This window comes from Fulmarus glacialis, unplaced genomic scaffold (assembly GCF_000690835.1).
Source record: "Fulmarus glacialis isolate BGI_N327 unplaced genomic scaffold, ASM69083v1 scaffold1619, whole genome shotgun sequence".
NCBI lineage: Eukaryota > Metazoa > Chordata > Aves > Procellariiformes > Procellariidae > Fulmarus > Fulmarus glacialis.
Window position 1 is genome coordinate 42,543 of NW_009231193.1, and position 18,898 is coordinate 61,440.

At 36.9% G+C, this 18,898-nt stretch overlaps 1 protein-coding gene across 1 annotated transcript in view; it reads left to right on the forward strand.

Annotated features, from left to right (window-relative positions):
• The window catches only part of HBS1L (HBS1-like translational GTPase), a gene marked incomplete at its 5' end in the record, with an annotated part of 56,945 nt that extends 39,571 nt beyond the window's left edge, over nucleotides 1-17,374 (forward strand). Inside the window, 13 exons of the mRNA XM_009584468.1 lie at nucleotides 1-99; nucleotides 583-748; nucleotides 1,767-1,884; nucleotides 4,588-4,734; nucleotides 5,398-5,472; nucleotides 6,271-6,388; nucleotides 6,575-6,643; nucleotides 9,894-9,998; nucleotides 11,996-12,086; nucleotides 13,688-13,796; nucleotides 14,419-14,519; nucleotides 15,469-15,613; nucleotides 16,711-17,374. The exon at nucleotides 1-99 is cut by the window's left edge and continues 170 nt beyond it. Coding sequence (XP_009582763.1) covers nucleotides 1-99; nucleotides 583-748; nucleotides 1,767-1,884; nucleotides 4,588-4,734; nucleotides 5,398-5,472; nucleotides 6,271-6,388; nucleotides 6,575-6,643; nucleotides 9,894-9,998; nucleotides 11,996-12,086; nucleotides 13,688-13,796; nucleotides 14,419-14,519; nucleotides 15,469-15,613; nucleotides 16,711-16,722 — 1,355 coding nt within the window. The remainder of the gene's footprint in view (nucleotides 100-582; nucleotides 749-1,766; nucleotides 1,885-4,587; nucleotides 4,735-5,397; nucleotides 5,473-6,270; nucleotides 6,389-6,574; nucleotides 6,644-9,893; nucleotides 9,999-11,995; nucleotides 12,087-13,687; nucleotides 13,797-14,418; nucleotides 14,520-15,468; nucleotides 15,614-16,710) is intronic.
• Nucleotides 17,375-18,898: the final 1,524 nt, after the last annotated feature.

The following is an 18,898-nucleotide window of genomic DNA, read 5'->3' on the forward strand; positions in this document are numbered from 1 at the left end:
CAGTAAAAAAGTCAAGCAAGACAAAACCACAAATAGATGTGAAAGCAGAGTTGGAGAAGAGACAAGGAGGAAAGCAACTGCTTAATTTGGTGGTAATAGGTAATACTGTTAAATTACATTTTTGACAATCATAGAAATTAAAAACTGTGTTGATTGGATCTGGAAGTGATACAGAAGTAAAACTGTCCTCTCTCCAGGGAAGGGAGATCTCATACTGTTTTCATTCGCATCTGCTTGACTGTTACTCTTTGGAGGGAGTACATTCAGATGTCCTTGACTAGGACAGTGAGGTTGACTTAGCTTCCTTTTGACAGTATAATAAAATGTACTTTGGTTTGGTTTCATTCTTGCAATGTGTTCTTTTTAGCATGACTTTGGAGCTGTTATATGGCTGTCATGCTAACTGACTGTTTCAATAAACTGTCTCTCTGTATCTATATCTTACAGGATTGTGAAATTCTATGGATTGCATAAGCATGATTAGTGCATACGATTTTCATATGTTTTAGTATATTTCTCCTTGTACTGTATTTAAAATGTGTAAATTAATAACATTTATATAATATTTATTTCCCTCCATAGGACATGTTGATGCAGGTAAAAGTACTTTGATGGGTCATCTGCTCTACCTTTTGGGAAACGTGAACAAAAGAACTATGCACAAATATGAACAGGAATCTAAGAAGGCTGGCAAAGCTTCATTTGCTTATGCGTGGGTCTTGGATGAAACTGGTGAAGAAAGAGAAAGGTAGAAATATCTTCTAACCTTTTTTCCCTGAAAGAACAGCATTTGTTAGGAAATATCAATCTACTAATAGTGCTTTGGTAGGAATATTCTAAATGTTTAAAGATATTTATTCAATACTTCTTAGAAAATGTTTTTCTTTGTCTATAAGAGTACATGTTATCAAAAGAAAAAAATAATATCCTTGTTTGGTTATAAGAAATGTGAAAGAGAAGTTGAGTATTTCTTTACATACTTCTGTGCTGTGGAGTGCAGTGTAGAACTACAATGCGGAATGCTTCTAGTAGCCGAGTTTATTTAAAGCTGCCTTACTGGTTTATTGCTGCCAAATTTCTCTGTTTGGTTATCGTTGTATCGGAAAGTTCTAGGTTAAATTTTTCTATGAAAGGGTGTCAGAATTATAAACTAAGCATTGAAATGTCAGTTCATAACATGTGATTTGCATTATGTTGAATATAAAAGCTATAAATTAATTAAATTAATAAATTATATTTGTATTCTTTATAAACTGCCTTTAATAACTTGAAATACAAAATTTAAAATTAAATTTTGTCATATTGAAAAAATATGTAATGGGGAAGCAGTGAAGCTAATTTAAAAAAAAAAATCTGAAAAAGCTTTTAAGAACACTATATGGGAAGCTAAAGACATGATATTCTGTGTTCACAAAATAATAAAAAAAGGCATTTTTTTAATGTGTTTATATTTTTTACAATCACTTGTCACCCATGGTTTCATAGCCTGTAAGCTCTGCTGGTTGGAAAGGTAACGTTCACAATGTAGACTGATACTGAAGAACATGGAGTAAGGCAGTCCCTTTGTGACTAGAGTTACTGAAAGGCAGCTCTAGAGGTCTGCTTTTCCAGCAAGCAGGTTTCTTTCAATTTTTTTGTGCAGGCTAAACCAAATGGAAGCTATGAAGTGTATAGTTTCATGATTGTGTTTTTAATAGCTTACTTTATATCTCTATGAAACTCTCAAAGCAGTTTTAATGGCGCATTGCATGTATGCTTTGTTTAAGGGGAGTGACAATGGATGTGGGTATGACCAAATTCGAGACAAAGACTAAAGTAATTACACTGATGGATGCTCCAGGCCACAAAGACTTCATTCCAAATATGATCACAGGAGCTGCACAGGTAGAGATGGTCTAAACCTCTTTTTCGTATAGCTTTATTATTGATATCTTTTTCTTAAATTGGTTTGCTACTTCTTTTAAAATCGAAGATGAAATGGAATCATTGATGGTGCTAAGATATCTTAGAGGTTTTCATGAGTTTACTAAACTTAAAAAAGAATGTGTGTGTGTTTAACTTTGAAGGCAGTTGCTTTTCTTTTTTTGGGATATAAACTTTTTGGAGGAGAGTTTTATTATATTTAAGTTACTTAGAGGGAAGTAATTTGAATACTAAGTTGCAGTTTGATAAAATCAGAGTTGAGCTTTGAAAGCTATTCGTATGTGGCATATGTCTATTCAACAAGAAGTTCTGTGAAAATGGTCTTGTAGGTAAAGATTTTAAGTGGTTTTGAGCTTAAAGAAAAAAGATTTGGAGAGGTCAAACAAAAGGCTGCTTGTTCTTCTGTTTAACAACGTATTTTATATGGGATGAGAAAACATAACATAGATAACAAAGTTCGTGCAGAATACATCTGTGTTGTCAATAGGACATTTGCCTAGAAATAGAGACTATGTGCCACTTGCTTTAGGAACAGTAGGTAAAGTCAAAAGTATTGGGCACTACCCATTGAATTCAGTATGGCACTTACCATGCTCATATAGGTTAGTTAATTTATAGATATAATAAATGAGAGGGGGGTGGAGAATAACGTGGTTACTTGACATAAAATGTGTGACTTTTTTTCCACTTAAAGGCACTCTTTTTTGAATAGTAGAATTGATTCTCCAAAGTAGAGGTGTAATCAAAGATTTTTTTTTTTCCTGAAGCTAAGCTACTGTGTAGAGATTTTTCCTTTGTGCATGTCATTACAGTCTGAAATGTGAGTTTTATCGTAAGATCTCAGTAAGGATGGGTACTGTTAGTATAATTTTACAGAGAGACAACTATACTGTAGGAAGACTGGTTTGCCCCAAATTCTGCTCTAGCTCTGAAGCAGAGCCTGAGTAAGAATTCAGAAGTTGTGACCCAGTGGTTAGGCTGCAGAATAGTCAGAAGTTTGCAAATTATGGTGTAGAGCTTGTACAGTCATCTATATTGTGGACCATATGTTGTAGGAAGTTCAGGAGTTTTAAAATTAGAAATGGATCTTTAGTTTCAGAATGTGGAAAATGTCGACTCAGCCATGCCATTTTCTTTACAACTTTAATTTAAATTGGTTTGTGTTTGGGGGGAAAAGTAATACAGTCAGAAGTGTTAAGAGAAGACTTGCAGATCCACCAGCAGTTGCATCAGTTCAGCAGAAGATGGGGCTGGCCAAATAAGACTTGGTATCTCTGTGTTCCCTCAGCTCTCAGGATGGTGAGGGGCTGGTCTATTCTGAAGCCTGTTAAGGAATCACTGAAACCTTGCAAGTTTCTGTTGCCTATTAGAGTAGGCTCAGCGCTGAAGCAATGGGTGGAAGAAAGCAAACGTGGAAATGGCTCTGATGCCTTTTTATCGTGGAGAATTCTGTTAGGAGGTGAATCCCCAACTGCTGTTATGCAAAATGCAGATCAGCTTTATCAGGGCCAGGATCTGGTCTTTGATACATATGGTTAATTCACATGAGTCCTGAAGCACGGTTCTTATAATTTGAAAATAGAGGATGTCCTTCTTTTGATGGAGAAGTTCACCGCAATGCACTTCTGAGGCTGAGAGCTGTGGGGAAATTCATCCCTCATCCTTTTCCCGTTCTCACGCTTGCGCCGTCTCTTTATGAGCTGTGGGGATTTCACGCCTAGGACAAGGCGAGGGGAATTCAGAGCCAGGACAATGTGCTGTCTCTGTTCCTTCTCCTGGCATCCTGAAGCATAAGCATGTAAGGAAAGGGAGAAAGTACCACTTTTTCTCCTCTCTCTTTCCATTATGTCCATCTCATGAGTCCTGTGAAATTGTCTTACACCTGTCTCTAGACAGCAGTACCTTTATTGTTCACATCTGTTGCCGTTGCTTGATACATGATGATGGTCTAACTGGCTGTTACTTACCAAAGCAGGAAAAGTAGAAGAAATATTAGCAGCATTTAAGGTTAACAGCAAAACCTGCGGTTTTTGCCTGTGCTTACATGCTGACTTTTGTGCAGTGCTGTAGACTGTGTGATACCTGTTTGGTCTTAATGCTGTGGCAGAGAGTTTGCCTAGATGATAAAATAGGCTACTTCGTCTTTTCCACCTTGTGATTTTGGCATGCTCCAGTGTGCTGAGTGGACTGTGAAGCATCCACATCCCACATGCAGTCGACCGGTTGTCCCAGTTGTATAGTGAGGTGACTTATCTGTAATTTTTGCAGCTTCTCACTATGAAGGTGTCCAGACTGAGGCAGGGAGAACTGGACATTTTGCTCATACCTGTTCTTAAGCTTCTGGAGCATGGGCTGCTTTTGTCCACTTGAGGTCTGTGCAGCCCATCCATAGTAGGTAGTTTGAGGAGGACAGGTTCCCAAAAGCAAGAGTTGGCTTGTATTTAACAGAAAATGGTGGTTTATGACATGACATGACATAATGCCATAATATCTCACCGAAGTGGGCATGACACAGATAGGACTGAGCAGTTTCAGTTACATTCGAAGCTCATCAAGATTCCTCCCGTGTAAAGTACATTTTGTGTGAAGTGTTGCTGATTGACATATTTACCCAGATTATTTCCACCTCTTAACCACTTTTGATTGTATTTTTTTTTAATCTAGGCTGATGTGGCTATTTTGGTTGTGGATGCTAGCAGAGGAGAGTTTGAAGCAGGGTTTGAGACGGGTGGACAAACTCGAGAACATGGATTATTAGTGCGCTCTCTTGGAGTGACACAGCTAGCTGTTGCAGTCAATAAAATGGACCAGGTACACGCTTAATTTTTTCATTTAATTGAAGGGCTTCCATCTAGAATTGTGGACCCTAAGTTTATGGATCAATATTGTGAAACTAATAATAAAGTACTGTTTCTTTCTTTGATTCTCATCTCTGTCTCTTGTGTTTAGACCTTACAATACTTTTTATTTATGGGTGTGTTTTCAAAGCACACAAAAGGATAGTTTTGGTGCTAAAATGAGTAGGGATCCCTCTTGTACTTGTGAAAATCTCACATAAGCAGTTAACCCAGTGGCATCTGCAAGGGTGTTTTGATGGTCATTCAGGTCAAGACCCCAGGAGCTTTATTTAAACCTGTAAGGTGTGTTAAAATTATTAGTTGTGTTTTAGATTATTACTGTGTTGTAGATATTGTTGCTGAATCTGAATTTTGTGTAAACTTTAAAAAAAAAAAAAGTGCTGTTCAAGGACAAATCAAACTAAAGGGGCTTGCAAGTTAAGTGGTGTGTTGTTTGCTATCAGTAATTGTTAATGTGTATGCTCTTATGTATTCAACTATGAATCCACCTGGAAGTCTCATATTTATAAATATTTATACACCTACTGGTACTACAGAGTTGATGACATGCAGCTGTATGCTCGAGTCATGGTTAAAAATCTGCAATTTTATTATCATAATCTGTTTTCTATTTTAGGTCAATTGGCAACAGGAAAGATTTCAGGAAATTACGAGTAAGCTTGGCCAGTTTCTTAAACAAGCTGGCTTTAAGGTAATGTAAATTTCTGAGGTCTTTGTTGCTTTGTTCAGGCATTTGGGTAGGATGAGCTTTTCTTACAGTCAGGTTATTTTGTGTCACTTCCCTGCTACTACTATGTGCACAAAGTATAGCAGATTCCTTTTCTTACTGGTAGGGTGTACATTGAGCCCTGGATAAGGTTAGTCTGTTTTTTAATACTCTTTCTGTCCTCATCTTTCTTTAGGTCTGTTGAATCTTTGGGGCACTCGCCTCATTTGTGGTTTCTTGGGATTGTTGTCTACAAAGCAGAACAGACCAAGGATCGTCTATCTTAATGTTCAGTTTTATATGAATGACGGTAGAGTTTTATACCAGAGCAGGTGTCAGTGTGAATTATGAACTCATAAGAACACTCTCCATTTGCCATTCTTGACTGTTGTTCTCGCATCTCCTCAGTTCCAACTACTATCCATTTGGACTATCTGTGGCTTTCCTGAAATCCCTATGCATAAACCAGTAATTCAAACGAAAGTTTTGCCTGTCAGATATAGAATTGGAGTTTGTTACCTGAACTCAGTTTCTAGTTGTTAATGTTGCTATAATCATGTTTAAATATCTCCAACTCTTTGTCGGAGCACTGTGATCAGGCAGGAGGTAAACAGAAAGGAAATGGATCCACCAAGTAATCTGCCATCTCCAGGGGAAATATGAATGTGCCAACTGTTTTTTTTTATAGCTTAGATGTGTAATATTGAAAAAATGCACCTATTGCTTCTGCTAGAAGATCCTGTTGTTAATGTATGCTTAACTTCTGTTTGTTTTCTTAATTAGGAATCAGATGTGGCTTATATCCCAACAAGTGGCCTTGGTGGTGAAAATCTGGTCACAAGGGGTCAGTCAAGTGACCTCACACAGTGGTATAAAGGAAAGTGTTTGTTAGAGCAAATTGGTGAGTGCAATTTTCCTCATTTAAAAACTAATATATCTTAGTCCTTTGTATTTCAAAACTTATTTTGGGGGAAATGTGGGACAAAGTCTTTGGAATGCAATATAGTTGATATATCCCTAAGTGAGAAGTTGTTAAGATAGTTATTGCATACAGAAATTCTAAAAGGTCTTATCAATTTATTTGCAGATTCTTTCAAGCCACCACAGAGATCAATTGATAAACCATTCAGATTGTGTGTTGCTGATGTCTTTAAAGGTTGGTTGTTTTTTATAATATTTTCACCATCATTTCACTGATATTTAACACAAGTGTTGAAAAATGATGTAAAAATAATACTTAAAGTAGGAGCTTTATGTGTATCAGTAGTCTTGAACGGGAATAGTAAGTTTTCAAGCACTGTTCTTTATCGAATTTTAGATAGTACCGCTGAAGAAGAAACACACTGGAAAAGAAATTGAGGAAGAAAATCTGCATGACCAGCTAATTGGCTATGTAATGAGTTGATGGTTCTGTGGCACAGAATTTGGGAGTTTCTTTTTCCCAAACTGTTTCTTGTTGCCTAAATGAATGTTTCTCAAACTTTTCACGAGTGTGACTTTGGGCTCTTTTACCTTCCACTCCCAGATTTTAAAAAAGTTTGACTTGTTCCTTTTATGCTCATTGTTGTAGCTGTAAATAATGATAAATTCCTTCATTTTCATATAAAAATTTGGGGGGTGAGGTGGAAGAAAAGGGTGGTGGTGGTTAGACTGTTACAACCAGCCAAGGATTTAATGAAAGGCAGCTAGCTATTCCCTAGCACTAATAGAGATATGGACAGCACGTAACTATAACTAGTTCTTATTCCCATTGTCTGGAGAAAATAGACTGCCTTGAGCCCTTAAGATTTTCATGGTAAACTTGATATTTTTTTCAGTTAAATGCATTTACATTTACAGGTAATTTAGAAGAAATAAGGTTTGTAACACTCATCCCATTTGAAACGTTCTGTTGGTCCCTTGAGAAATGTTGCAAACTAAATAACAGCATGATTTGAAATGTTGTAAATACTTCTAATCAAATATTATTATTGAAATTCATATTTTAAAAGAAATTTTACTTTATATATAGGGTGTTTATAGGGGAAGTACAAACAAACCAGATATACTGATTGTAATTGAAAAAATCAGTTTTGTGCAATTTTCATGTGGTCTTTGAGAAAACATTAGACGCTGTACATGCCCTTGGTTAGCTGACTTAAGGTACTGAAGCCATAATGTTAAATATTGAAACCTGGCATGAGAATTTACCCTAGTATGTTACCACTAGTTTCATCATCTAGGCCGTTACTGTGTTACTTTTTTTTCTTTTTTAATTTTGTGAGCTGTGGGAAAGTGTGTTAGCATTATTGATTGAGACCTTTCAAAATATTATGATAACTTTTTTGTTGCAATAATCATTTTTGTGTTGAGCTAAGTTCCACAAAATGAGCAATTTTGACTAAATCTGTTCTGTGGAAAAGTCTGATTTTTTGCTAAATTATGCAAAAAAAAAATGGCTTTGGAAGGGACTCAATTTACATATACAGGGTTTATCACTAAATGTGGCCTTTTAGGTGTTTTTTAGGCTATTTTTTCCTACCTTGTGATCTTAAAACTTAATTAACTTGGATGCCACCAGAGGAAGTAGCTGCAGGTATGAGTACATGAAGCAACAGTTGTTCTCAGCTCTGTTCCAGTGCCTGTGCATGCTCAGGAGGAGCTTTCCATAGAAGTGTATAAAAAGTGAGAATGCTGTGTGTACTCTTACATAGTTTGGAAAACCCCTTTCTTTAGTAAGTTTGCCCACACATATGATTCATCTACCTCAGCCTGGTTTTAGCTGTTGTCCTCCATAGCCCTCCCAATGTTCTCTCCAGGCAAACCCTCTCCTGATCCAAGTGGTCCCTGCAAATTCCTTCACCGCTGCATCAGTCCCCACTTACCATATGATAATGCTGTCTAGGGTATGACTTGACCTGACTTTAGAAAAGCCTTATACAGCAGCCAAATCTTGAGGACAAAGAACATGTCCTGGCAGAACCCAAGTACCACGATACACAGAAGTCAGGCCAATTTTTATGCCCTGATTCTGTCCCCCCTTATCCATTTTGTACTTGCACTGATCTCATGGGGAGCTGAAGGAACTTGACACTTTGCAGGAAGCAATCAGCATGGGAGAGGGCTTCAAAAACCACACTGGTTTACCAAGCCAGAGCTAGTGATGATGTGAAAAAAAGAGAAATGGTTCTTGATTGTGCGTGGGAGTGGTTGGGAACCTGGAACCAGTTCATGTTTCTGGTTGCCTGCAAGTGCTTGCAGAGCCAGCTTCAGGTTCTTTTGTGTACCATATTGAGGTGGTATTTGTACCATGACTTGGAGATTCTTTTTCTAGCAAGTATCTGCTTCTCCAGTTTTCTGTTCTTTTGACATCCGATGTCATCTGTTAATTGACTGTATTCATCTCATTTGCTGGAATGAATAGGGGGAAATTAGCTTGCAGCTATACTGGTAATATTTTTCTAGCTAGATAGATGGAAGCATTCATCAATAATGGTGATGAACGCAAAAGAGCAAGTTGGTAGTATGTAACCTCAAGATTTGAGGTCAACTTGCTCTTTTGAATTCAGCTTTAAATTAAGTGTTTAATCTAATGTGACACACAAAATACTAAGATGCTTGCTTATCACTGAATTCTAATGTTCAGCAAAAGGTATATTTGTTGTTTGAATGGATACTGAAAATGTCATTGTAGAATCATTTCAGAGATTCTTTTTAAATACATCTGCAAACACATGCTAAGGAGATGAGGCTTTTCTTAAGGTGTATGTGCATAAATGTGCACGTGTAGGACATATATTGAAAATAACTGACATATCATTCAAATAATGAACAGAGTATTAGGACATTGAAGAAAAACTTTGCAGATCTTTTATTCAGAAATACTGAAGTCATCCACAATTACAGTAGCTCCTCATATTAAATAGGACTGAATCAATCTTTGACTTTCCAGGAGTAAAAGTAATATGCAGAGAGAGCATGTAGGGTTCTGACTTAGTTAAACAGTAAATGGCATAGGAATTTGCACCTGTATGCATGAGAATTTTTGAGTGGTCTGCGGTATGTTTTTTTATCTGTAATTGTAGTGAGAAAGTGCTGAATTAAATAAAATTGCTACAAATGAAGGGGCTTAATCTAATATTGAAAAACTAAAAAATATTTCATCATGTACCTACCTTTGTTTAAAGAAGGATATTTCTCCCTTAGTTCTGAAAAACATAAGATCTAGAGGTTTTGAATTTAATGTTTCATTTTCATTATGATGCACAGCTGGCTAACTTGCAAGTACTGAACACTCTACTGAGGGGGGAAAAAACCCCATCTTCGTTATATTAAAAACTTACCTATGCATTGCTGAAGGGCTAACTTGTGATGGGAAATTGACCTTATTAGGAAGTCTTCTGAAATTATTACTCTGTTTATTACAGACCAAGGATCAGGATTTTGTGTGACTGGTAAAATAGAAGCAGGCTATATTCAAGTTGGAGAACGACTTTTGGCAATGCCTCCCAATGAAACTTGCACTGCAAAAGGTACAGTCTTCAGAAGCGTGTTTACTTTCAGGTCAATACTGGGCTAGAAGCAGTTACTGAAATGGTAACAGACTGTCAAACTGATACTAACTGTCAAACATAAAATGTGAAGGCATGAAACGAATTTCTTTAGATGTGACTGTGTCTGTATAAATATGTCTATGAAGAGTATGTGAAATCTTGCATGGTTGTTTTTTTTTTTTACTTTTTTTTACCATATCAGATATTCCAAATGTTATAGCCTCATGACTTTTGACATTGCTTTATGAAGAACCTGTAAAAACATCTGAGTTCCAGCGATGTCTATAAAAATATGCAGTACAGGGATCATTAATATTCAGCTTTGCTGTGGAGTGTTACTACTGTTAGGAAGTGTGAGGATGTTGAACAGCCTTTAGAAATTAATCTTATGAATTAGATGTGAAAAAGCTTGAGAATTAAGTCTCTGCTGTTTAATGTTCGTGAGATTTGTCACTGATCCTTTCATAATATACAAACTTCCAGGGTATAATTGTTCTGAGCAACCACAAAAGAGAAGAAAATTGCATTTAAATTTCAATACATTTGATTTCTGAAAAGAGGAATAGCTAAGTCAAAACATTACGTAATTAGCTGTTTCCTGATTAAGCTCGCTGTCTTTGTACTGCAAAGTTGTTTTTGTTTTATATGCAAACAGAAAGATAAAATTATTATTTTCCTACACTGACCAATGAATAAAAAATTAAGCCCTCAAATTAATAGGTTTCTGTATCTAACTATTTAGCCTGAATTCAGCAATGTGCTGGTTCAACTGTCCTGTTCTGTTCCAGAACCAGCCCATTCAGTGTTAATTTGGGAAGCTCTTCAGTGTGCCTGTTTATACGGTTGTATGCACATTGTTTGCATGCACAGGAATTTTACAATAACATGGATGAATATGGGTATCAGACCACTGTAGTCACTCCTCTGTTTTGGGAGTGGAGGAAGTAGCATGGAAAAAGATGTATTTTGTCTGAGTATCCCCAATTCTATGATTTTTCTTTTGTACTGCCTCTCATATGGCTGAAATGCAGGTGAAGGTTAGGAGTATTAGTTCATTAAGCATGTATTATTTATATTTAATGTAAAGAAGAGATAATTTAATTTATCATACAATAGTTACTAAAGCTGATGTGCACATTAGGATTCCAATTTTTCATTTCAAGAGGCTGAGTTTCACTTATTCTGTGAGAATGACATGTATATGTGAAATAATAATCAACACTGCTTAAAAAATAGTACTTAATGTGCATGTAGTTGAATCATACTTTCTGGCATGTTTTTGACAATAAATATAATCTGTAGCAAAATAGAACTAGATCCTATAAATGTATGCAGTATTTCTAAAAAGTGGGTTTTTTTCCTTTCCTTCTTGGTGTCTATCAGAAACTTCAGAATGTTAAGTCAGAAGCAATTAGTTTTGTCCTTGCCCACCAGCCAGGTTATCTTTTAAAGTGATTAAAATACATCAAAATCCGAATAAAATTACTTTTAAAGATGCTTTCTAATAGACGCGATGTTGTAAACGAAGGGCATCGGTTACACTTTTTTATGAAAGAGTTAGCGAACCCACTTAAGGTAAATGAAAGTTGACATAGTACCATTAAAGTATATGAAAGATGCGGTCTAGGGCGTGCGTGTGCCTCAAAGGATGGGTGGGGCAGATACGGAGATATTAGTACTACGGCATTTTCAGGACTGCGTCATCTGCGCTGTGTGACAAATGCCAGGTCCCCTCCTCTGGCTTAAATAAAGCCATGTTATTGTGCAGGGTGGGGTGAGAGAATAGTGAGTCCTCACCAAGGGGGAAAAAAAGCTTCCTCAGTCTTCTCAGTTAAAAAGCTTTTACTCTCAATCCATTCATACTGAAAATTGATGAGTAATGGCTGATGAAGCACAAATGGCCCAAACAGAGCTGTTTGTTTGTAGCTCAGAACCTAGGTACTTCACTGTGAGGTTCTGTTCTTACTCATTTCCAGGAATCACACTGCACGATGAACCAGTTGATTGGGCTGCAGCAGGAGATCACGTTAGTCTCACTTTGACCGGCATGGATATCATCAAAATCAAGTGAGCAAAACCGGGTTTCAGTCTAAGTAACGGTTTGTTTTTAATGAAAAGCTTTATAACTATTACACTTAATAATCAGCGGTTTACTTGAAGAATGATGTGGCTACCAAGATATTTAAAACCAAAGTGATGCCTATCACCTGGCTTGCGTGTACAAACGTTGGAAACATCTGCCACATTTACAACGGCAACCTCAGAAGAATACTGTTAGTTTTCATACTTTGCCCTAGTGCTGACACTGGTAACCTTCAAAGCCTTTTTCTTTAAGACTTGTCCTTGGACATTTTAATTGCTGAATTAAGTAAATCCTTACTGCTAAATAAAACAGAATATTTTTTAAGAGCTTATCGAATCATAAATAATTCTAACAAGACACATCCAAACAACTGGCACTGTGTACCAATAAGTAAATATGGACAAGTGGAATTGATGGAAATTGTTTATTCAACACATTCGGCTGCTTGTAACATTCGTTTTGGTAAATGTTCTGCTGACCCTTTTTTTGGGGGTCTGGTACATTCAGTGAGACACAGCAAATCTCTTTGTGTCTTTTTCAGTCTATAGGTTTCATGCTAAGCTTTTAGGTGTCAGTTGTTGTTCAGGCTAGAAAATTGGATCCATGATTTGTACAGCTTCTTTACATTCCAGTTGGACTTCAGACAGCAAACTTTCAAGCTACTGTTTGAAAAACTCCTTGCATTGATAGCTTTGAAAATTTATGCTCTGCTTTTAAGGGAAAAGTACAGGCTTTTCTGTATTGCCATTTCGTAATGGGGTGTGATTCTCTGTGGTAAATGGGGGGGGGAAGGGGGGGAAGTCTTGTTCTACTTGTTGAATGAAGGCTTGAGTCAATTCGTTACCTTGATGTCATTCATCTTTTGGAGATATGTTAGATTTGTCCAGAAAAGGTATGAGGCTTTAAGTCCTCTAGGTATTGAGGAAATTTGATTACATCTGATTTATACATTTAATCATGCTGTTTGTTCTCTTCAGTCATGTTTTTCTGGGTGGGATTAATTTTCCTTTCATTTTAGATGGCTAACTAGCCACTGTGAAAAAGCTGTGTCTAGTTTACCTTATTGACTTGTAATGAGCAGCTGCTTTCTTGTGACTCCATGTAGAGTTTTTTGGAAATGAGTGCTGCTGAGAGCTTAAGTTTTGAGACTCCTGATCACGATGTTCCTTTATACACAAAATAGTTGAGTTACAGGCAGCAGCCCTGCAATTTTGGGCACCCTGCAGTATTTTATGCTATTGATCTGGAACAATTAATCTCTGAGTGAAAGTCTAATTCTTCAAAGTACCTACGCACAGGAAACAGTGACATTTTTAGAAACTGATTAGCAATGGACGTAATTGTTCACTGAACTAGACAGACCTCTTCGTGCATACCCGCAAAATACCGTAAACATTGTCTAGGAATTAATTTTGTTACAGGCTTTAATATGGTGTTCCTGACTTTTTTTTCCTCCCTTCCAGGTTATATCAAAGAGGTATTGTCTTTGCTTTGCTTGTCTTAAATATTTATCTTTTTCCAGTGCATAGATAAATGTTTGTATGTCAGGATATATATCAGTTTCTTTTGTTCTCCTCTCTTGTAGTGTTGGCTGCGTATTTTGTGATCCCAAGGAACCCATTAAAGTTTGCACTCGTTTCAGAGCTCGGGTTCTCATCTTCAGTATTGAGGTTCCAATCACTAAAGGATTTCCTGTAAGTCTCTGTGAACAAAGTTCCTGTGTTCATTACAAGTTGCTCAGGGCTTTTCCTCTCCATGTTCGATCCCTCGAATATGAGAGGCATTTAGCATCCAGAAGTGGTTCTGTCTTTCCAGAACCAGACAGACAGAACCTTTTCTATCATTTGAAGAGGATGTAAGGGGCTATTGTGGCTGCTTGTGCATATTCTTGCTGGCTTCTAATACATAGCTGAGCCATTTCAGAGAACGTGAGTTCCACCACAGTCAGGCTAGGCTGGCCTTTAGAAAAGTCATGCCTTGTAGGAGTACAATCTTAGTTGTAAGATACCTTTTAAAATAAATAAAATATCAGTTTGTGCTACAGAACTGCACTGAAGTGGCAAAAGCAAAACACTTGAGAAAGAAGAATGTATTTATGATGAATTAATTCGTGACCTTTGCGTCATATCTGTAGAAATCACAAAGTTTAGGAACTAGGAACAGTTACTGAATGTGAGGCAGAGAACTCCTGTGAGAGAAGTTTTATAAGTATTTGTTTAAAAAATCAGTCTTAAAAGAAGTTGTTATTTTCAAGTATTAACACGTAGGATTTCTGATTATTGTAGAGTGTTTAATAACTGGAAAAAATACTTTTAGGTGCTTTTACACTATCAAACCATAAGTGAACCTGCCACTATTAGAAGACTGTTGAGTGTCCTGCACAAAAGCACTGGTGAAGTGACAAAGCAAAAACCTAAGTAAGTGTTTTGACTAGTTAATAATTACTCAAGAAATGGTTGATTTCTGATTAATATACGGTATATCAAGCAGGTTCTATTATGAAGCAATAATGTGTTTATAAGAATATACTTTCATTGTTTTAGCTGGTTTCATGTTCAGATTTCAGAGCGCTTTACAAAGTGAAAAACCTCCTGCCCACTTGATAAATGCTGAGCACCTGAGAAGTAAAATAACTTGCCTGAGGTCACTTGCAGAATTGGGAGTGAATCCTAGATCACCAGCCCTGCACTTAAAGGACTTTTTTTAGGGTTTTTTGTTTTGTTTTGTTTTGTTTTTTACGTTATCTCTTTTGTTCTTGTAATAGCGTGGGATCCTTCGTATAATTCTGGAGATGGGTTACTGTCTAAAATAAACTCGACTAGACAGTGGGTCAGAGAAAAAGAGATTTAGGGAGTCTTCCCATACAAGTTAAGCTATGGGAACATCCCCCTATTTTAAAGCTGTATTTGGGTAGAAATGCTATTTGATACATACAACGTTATCAGAATAATCCTTTTCCAGAAGTTGCATGGCTGAAATTGTTGCTGAAAGGTAATGGGAAGAGAAATCATGACTGCTACAGAGCAATGAATTGACTCTTTAGTCGTTGGGTTTGCAACAAGACTTGATTTCTACTAGACATGAAAAAACAGGTATTAATGAGATAATTAACTTCAAAACAATTTGCTAAATGTTGTGGTGGATGTGCTTCTCTAGAAGCTTTTAAAGAAAACTCAGATGCCTTTTTAAAAGGTATGCTCCAGGCAAATGAGTTTTCAGTCTGGTGGCTTGGGTTATACTTGAAATCAAGCTTGATCATTATACTTTTGGCTTTTTAAGTTGATTTTTTTCCATTTGTTCACTGTTCTCTTTTTCATTTATGCATGCATATATTTATAATAGAGTTTTTTGCTTATTTACCTGCAGGTTCTTGTCTAAAGGACAGAATGCTGTAATAGAACTACAAACTCAAAGACCTGTTGCTCTAGAGTTGTATAAAGATTTTAAAGAGCTTGGGAGGTTTATGTTACGCTACAGTGGTTCCACTATTGCTGCAGGAGTTGTCACAGAGGTATGGCATTTTTGTAACGGACTTTCTATACTGTAAAGGAATGGTGTTAACTTTCACAGAGCATTTAGTTTTTATGGTTAAGACCTGTTTTACACCCTTTGGCCTAAAAAGTGAATTTATTCTGCTGAAAAAGAGACAGTGCTTCAGCAAGATGTGAGGAAAACTTGTCATGGTTCTGTTCAATTTATTAGGAGCAAAAATTACTCTATTTAGAATTTTTGGATGTTGTGCATTTTTCCCCCTCTTGAGTTAAAAAATAACCCTTCACTGTTTTAACATACATCAGTCTTTCTGAAATCTAATTGTCTGTATAAATATACCGGAAGTAGTTTGTAAATAAGAAGTGTTGGCCATTTTTTACTGTGGCTAGTTTGGGTCCCAGATCTTTTTCAGTTAGCGTTAAAGACAATTGTACATTTGATGCTTACCGATGCCTATAGACATTCTCTGATCCTGTGTAAGTGAGAGGAAGCAAAGGCTGTGGGGCTAAATATAAATGTTTTGCCTTTTATTAGGAGCAAAAAATACTAATGTCCCTCTATCTGTCACTTTAAAAAAATCTTGCTATGATGTTTGGATAAGAATTTAAGTTCTAATTCTAGGCCTGAGGGAGAGCAATTTAGTCACATTAACCAAGTTCTGGTACTGAGACTTAAAGCTGAGTCATTTAATGTCAAAACTTGGAACTAGAGCATGAGAATTTCTGGCTTCTCCCTGTGTGCATAGGAATGATGTACTAGGTCTGTCAGAGGCTCTGGGCCTTATGGAGCTTTAACAGTCTGTCTGGTCTTAAATAGGATCCAGAATTAAGGCTTTAATCTTGCACCCATTTTTCATTAAATTTAACTTGAAGTGAATGGGGTTCTACTTTAGATCTATGATGCCCAATGTTTGTAGAATTGGGGACTAAATAACTCTTTGATTGTTATTTGGGAATTACTATTTTAATACTTGTGATTTTGTTCCAGAGAATTTCAGAGCAAAATGAATTATTTTTTCCACAGCTAATAATGTCATGTTGAAAAAAGCGGTGATCATTTTACATTTAGTACTTCATTTTTCACCATAGGGTTTTCTCCATTTGCTTATATTTTTAGATTAAAGAATGACAGTGGTGCCAGAACTTCTACCGTCCAACCAAAATGCAATCAGATATCCAAACTTCTGTTTAAGAATCCAGTTACTTTGGTTGAAGGAACAAGTGCAATTAATTGGGGAGATGATGATGATGACAAAAGTTAAATCGTGTGAGACGTCTGGGGAGCCCTTCATGAGTCTCTCCCACTGCAGAACAAGATGCCAACTGACAAGGAACTGCTAATGTTGCACTTCTCGATCTCAAGACACTCATGTGTTTCTCCATGTGGAATTTAGCCCTTAGAGAGCTTGATGGAAAAATCTTAGGAAGTTGAATTAGAGAAAAAGATGATGAATCATCATGAAACAAACTCCTTACTTCCAGACATAAATTGTTTACATACTTTCTTTGATTTGCTTTTTTGCTGCACATTAATTCAGTAAAGTAACTTTATTGGTCTAATATATTTTTAGGTTTGAGTTGAATGCATATTCAGGGAAAAAAAGAACTATTTACTTTGGTTTCAAGAGAATGGCATGTAGTATTATCCCGAGATTGTTTTCCCTGTTCCAAAATTTATTTAAAAAAGGTTGTTTTCTTTTGCCGTGTAGTGGAAGCTGTGCCAACATTGGCTAATTTTATTTTTTAAATTGTAAGAATAATAAAATAACTTTGTCTGAGCATAATTTTTGTCTCCTTCATCTTTTGTTATTTAAACCCTTCTAAATTGTGTTAAATCATTCTTTTCTTTCCATAACTCAGAAGTTTCAGAGTAAACTGATGAGTTAAAATGCGAAACTGGCATGCGACTTGTCTTTCTGTGGAAATAATTTCAGTTTTTCTCACGTTACTCAGTGCAGCTACTGCGCATACACCTCTCTTTCATCGAGACTTAGTGCTCTTTTGAACAAAAGTGCTGGCAGTTTAATCTCGGGATGTATGCCAAAGCCAGATTGTTGTGCTTACTCAAGCCTGTAACTCCCTCCCGCTTTTCAGTAATAGGGCAGGCGAAACCTCCCAACTGAAAAGAGGGTCCTTCTGCCGGCTCCAGCATGAGCTCGGGACAGACACACTTTACTACAACTTGGAAGTTTTTTTTCAATAGGAAGTGTGAGAGGACCTCAGGTATTTCAGGACCTGTACGCGAGTGTGGGGTGGAGACAATTCTACTTGACCATAGTTAGTAGTGTGGGGAAGGAACTAGAGTACTCACTCCAGAGCATTAGTCACTGGGGCTAACCGAAGTAAAGCTGTGCCCTGTGTAGTGAAGAACACAAAAAGCCCATGATTGTTATTTAGTTCAAAATCATATACGGTCCATACCTACTCTTCCCACATGGTTTTTTTGGTAGGTAACTTTTTTTGCACTTACATGCTTTAGCCCCCAAGTGCAGATATCTGCACTTGACCACATAGATGAATTATATCGTTGACTGCATGCACATTTGTAGAAGTATCAGCAATGCTTTACGTGGAAATGACTTTTGCAAAATCTTACGAATCTTATGAAAACTGTTATTGCCAAAACTGAAGCTTATGAATTATCACTATTTGTCATGTCTTTTTATAGTCCAGAAATTGCATTTAAATACTTAAAAGTTTCAGCATGCCAGCCCTGAAGGTTTCAGTGCACTTGTTGGATTCCAGAGATTCGTACTGCCAAGCTCCTGTGTTGAACCTATTTCACTTGAACTTGCCTTCAAACCTTGAAAATGTTTAGGTTGCTGTTAAGTCAGAGGACAGCTGAAGTGCTACAGGCAGAAGAATCCATCTTCAGTTTTAAGACTTCAGTAAATTCCTTGCTGTTTGTGGACAAGGAAGTGTGATACGGGATGAACCTCTGATAACCCTTGTGAGACATGGTTGCATTAAATTTTGAGACACAGTATTCTGTGACAACAGAAAAGCTACTGCATGCTTTCCCAGTTTGTAGCTTGGGAGAGCCAGAGGTGTTACCTAATCCAGTTTCAACACGACTGCACTACCTTTCAGCACTGATTTGAACACCGCCCAGAGGCGCCAGTTGGTTGATGCATAAATGATCTGTTGTAGTGCAGCAAAAACATATCACCTTTTTTTGATCAAAATATGTTTGCATGTTGATCCACAAGAAATTTGATGGCTTGGCAGTGGTCTAGGGTGCAAAAACATTCTAAACGGCTGATTGAGATACTCACAATCTCCTGGTGACAACATACTGCTCTCCA